This window comes from Penaeus monodon, chromosome 43, assembly GCF_015228065.2.
Source record: "Penaeus monodon isolate SGIC_2016 chromosome 43, NSTDA_Pmon_1, whole genome shotgun sequence".
In the NCBI taxonomy this organism is placed as follows: domain Eukaryota; kingdom Metazoa; phylum Arthropoda; class Malacostraca; order Decapoda; family Penaeidae; genus Penaeus; species Penaeus monodon.
Window position 1 is genome coordinate 24,769,362 of NC_051428.1, and position 2,500 is coordinate 24,771,861.

General features: G+C 41.1%; 1 protein-coding gene across 3 annotated transcripts in view; it reads right to left on the reverse strand.

The window, feature by feature from the left end:
• Positions 1–2,500, reverse strand: part of LOC119568211 (translocator protein-like) — a 7,929-nt gene that overhangs the window by 164 nt on the left and 5,265 nt on the right. For 2 of the 3 annotated variants that reach the window (XM_037916639.1, XM_037916641.1), the window contains exon 4: positions 1–240. This exon is cut by the window's left edge and continues 164 nt beyond it. In XM_037916639.1, coding sequence (XP_037772567.1) covers positions 49–240 — 192 coding nt within the window. In that variant the 3' untranslated portion in view covers positions 1–48. The remainder of the gene's footprint in view (positions 241–2,500) is intronic. The other variant, XM_037916642.1, reaches the window with a different exon arrangement.

Genomic DNA, 2,500 nt, shown 5'->3' on the forward strand with positions numbered 1-2,500 from the left:
GGCAACGAAACATCGAGTAACCGGCCTCGTCCGTCACACACCCCCTTCTTATTTCTCCTTGGCCGGCACTCCATTCCGCCAGCGTGGGTTCATCTTCCAAATGCAGAGGGTGAGGGCCGTGGCGAGCGAGAGCCACAGCATGTAGGGTATGAAGAGAGTGCCAGCCAGGTCGTCCTCTTGGTAAAACGCCCAGCCTGTCGCCACAACGGCCGCGTCGAGGAGTATGATCTCGAGTAGTGCCTGGGAGGTTATGAGGGAGAATAGTTAGAAAAATGTCATGCGGTTTAACTATTTCTTATCAATTATTACTTGTAAACAGTGAAAAATAATAATAGAAACAACTCATAATCATCCTCATTATGGCAAGAGCAAATGCAATAAGAAGTGATGAGAAAAATTGGTCATTAGAAAGCATCCTATTTTCTTAAGAGAACGTGTGTGTGTGTGTTTGTGTGTGTGTGGTGTGTGTGTGTGTGTGTGTGTGTGTGTGTGTGTGTGTGTGTGTGTGTGTTGTGTGTGTGTGTGTGTGTGTGGTGTGTGTGTGTGTGTGGTTGGGTGTGTGGTTGGGTGTCGTGGGTGGGTGAGTGGGTGGGTGAGTGGGTGGGTGAGTGGGTGGGTGCGTGGGTGGGTTTGTGGGTGGGTGCGTGCGTACATGCGTGTGTGTGCGACTGCGTGCGAATGTGCTTGTCTGTGCGTATGCTTGTCTGTGGCTGTGTGCGTGTGCATGTGCATATAAATGCCACAAACCATTATACACATTCCAGAAAAAAGCAAAGGTAGAATTCTTGTTGAATCTGTACTAATTCCGACAACTACTCCATCGGACAAAAATATGAAAATAAAATTAAGTATCCAATTTTCATTTGCATATAGAGTTTTCCATGAATTACTAGGTGTTCTGCACTCATTCCTGCACACACGAAAAAGATAGAAAAATGCCTATAAATACGAGTTAAAAATAGATGTTAAATGCAGAGCATGCATGTAATTACAAACAGAAATCAGAAAATTTAATACTTTCAGATTTTGTGGCAAATCCTTATTTTTCTCCCACAGAGGTATTCCAAATTACAAAAAAAAAAATCCCAGCTAGTCTAAAAGCTTAAAACAGTAAATTGAGATATAAACTTTTTTTTTTCTCTCTACTTTTTATTTCTGAACTATATATACAATCTGGAATCATTTTAGTTTATTGATCTCGAGCAGTGCCTGGGAGGTTATGAGGGGGAATAGTTAGAAAAATGAAGAAGAAGAATAAGAAGAAGAAAAAAAGCCGAAGAAGAAAAAAAGAAGAAGAAAAAAGAAGAAAGAAAAAGAAAAGAAGATGAAAGAAGCAAAAGAAGAAGGAAAGAAAGGAAAGGAAAGGAAAGGAAAAGGACAAGGAAAGGAAAGGAAAAGGAAAGGGAAAGGAAAGGAAAGGAAGGGAAGGAAGGGAAAGAAAAGAAAAAAGAAAAAAGAGAAAAGAGAAGAGAGAAAATAAAAAATAAGAAAAGAAAAGAAAACAAAATAAAACAAAAAGAGAAAAAAGATAAGAAAAAGAAAACAAAAGAAAAAGAGAGAGATTTCATAACAAAAATATCCTGTCTGCTTATCACAGCCGCTTCCATTTCCAAGAAATCACACACTGATAGACTTTCAAAATTCCAAAGAATTAAAGGTGACATCTTTCTTTTTATTATAAGATGGTGTATCTAATTTGAAAAAGAGGCCTTTGATGGCACCTGCCTAAGCCTATTTGGAGGTCAACAATCAATATTTTTACCTTCTGCTATTGAACTAGCAAATCAATATTTTCCTTTTAACTGAGAAGTTAAAAAAAATAAAAGGGTTTTCAATTTCATTAACCATATTTTTGAGATTCATGTGTTACGAGAAATTTTGAGCAGCAAATTCATTTCCCATACCACATGAAAGGAAGTAAAAGAAAATGTTTGCTGATTAAACAAAATAAAATCCCAACACACATGCATTTCTTTCTTTCTTTTTTCTTACTCTTCTTCCTCTTCCTCTTCCTCTTCTTTTTCCTCCTTCCCCTCCTCCTCCTCCTCCTCTTCCTCCTTCTCCTTCTCCTTCTCTTCCTTCTCCTTTCCTCTCCTCTCCCTCCTCTTCTCCTCCTCCTTTTCCTCTCCTCTTCCTCTCCTCCTCTTCCTCCTCCTCCTCTTCCTCCTCCTCCTTCCTCCTCCTCCTCCTCTCCTCTCCCTCCTCCTCCTTCCTCCTTCCTCTCCTCCTCTTTCTCCTTCCTTCCCTCTTCCTCCTCCTCCTCTTCCTCCTCCTCCTCTTCCTCCTCCTCCTTCCCTCCTCCTCCTCTTTCCTCCTCCCTCCTCCCCCTTCTTCCTCCTCCTCCTCTTCCTCCTCCTCCTTCCTCCTCCTCTTCCTCCTCCTCATCCTCCTCCTCATCCTCCTCTTCCCTCCTTTTTTTCACTGCTGTACTTACATGTACATGAGTCAGCAGAATTGTTATTTACCAACCTCTTTCGCAGCCTTTACCACAGAGAATGCA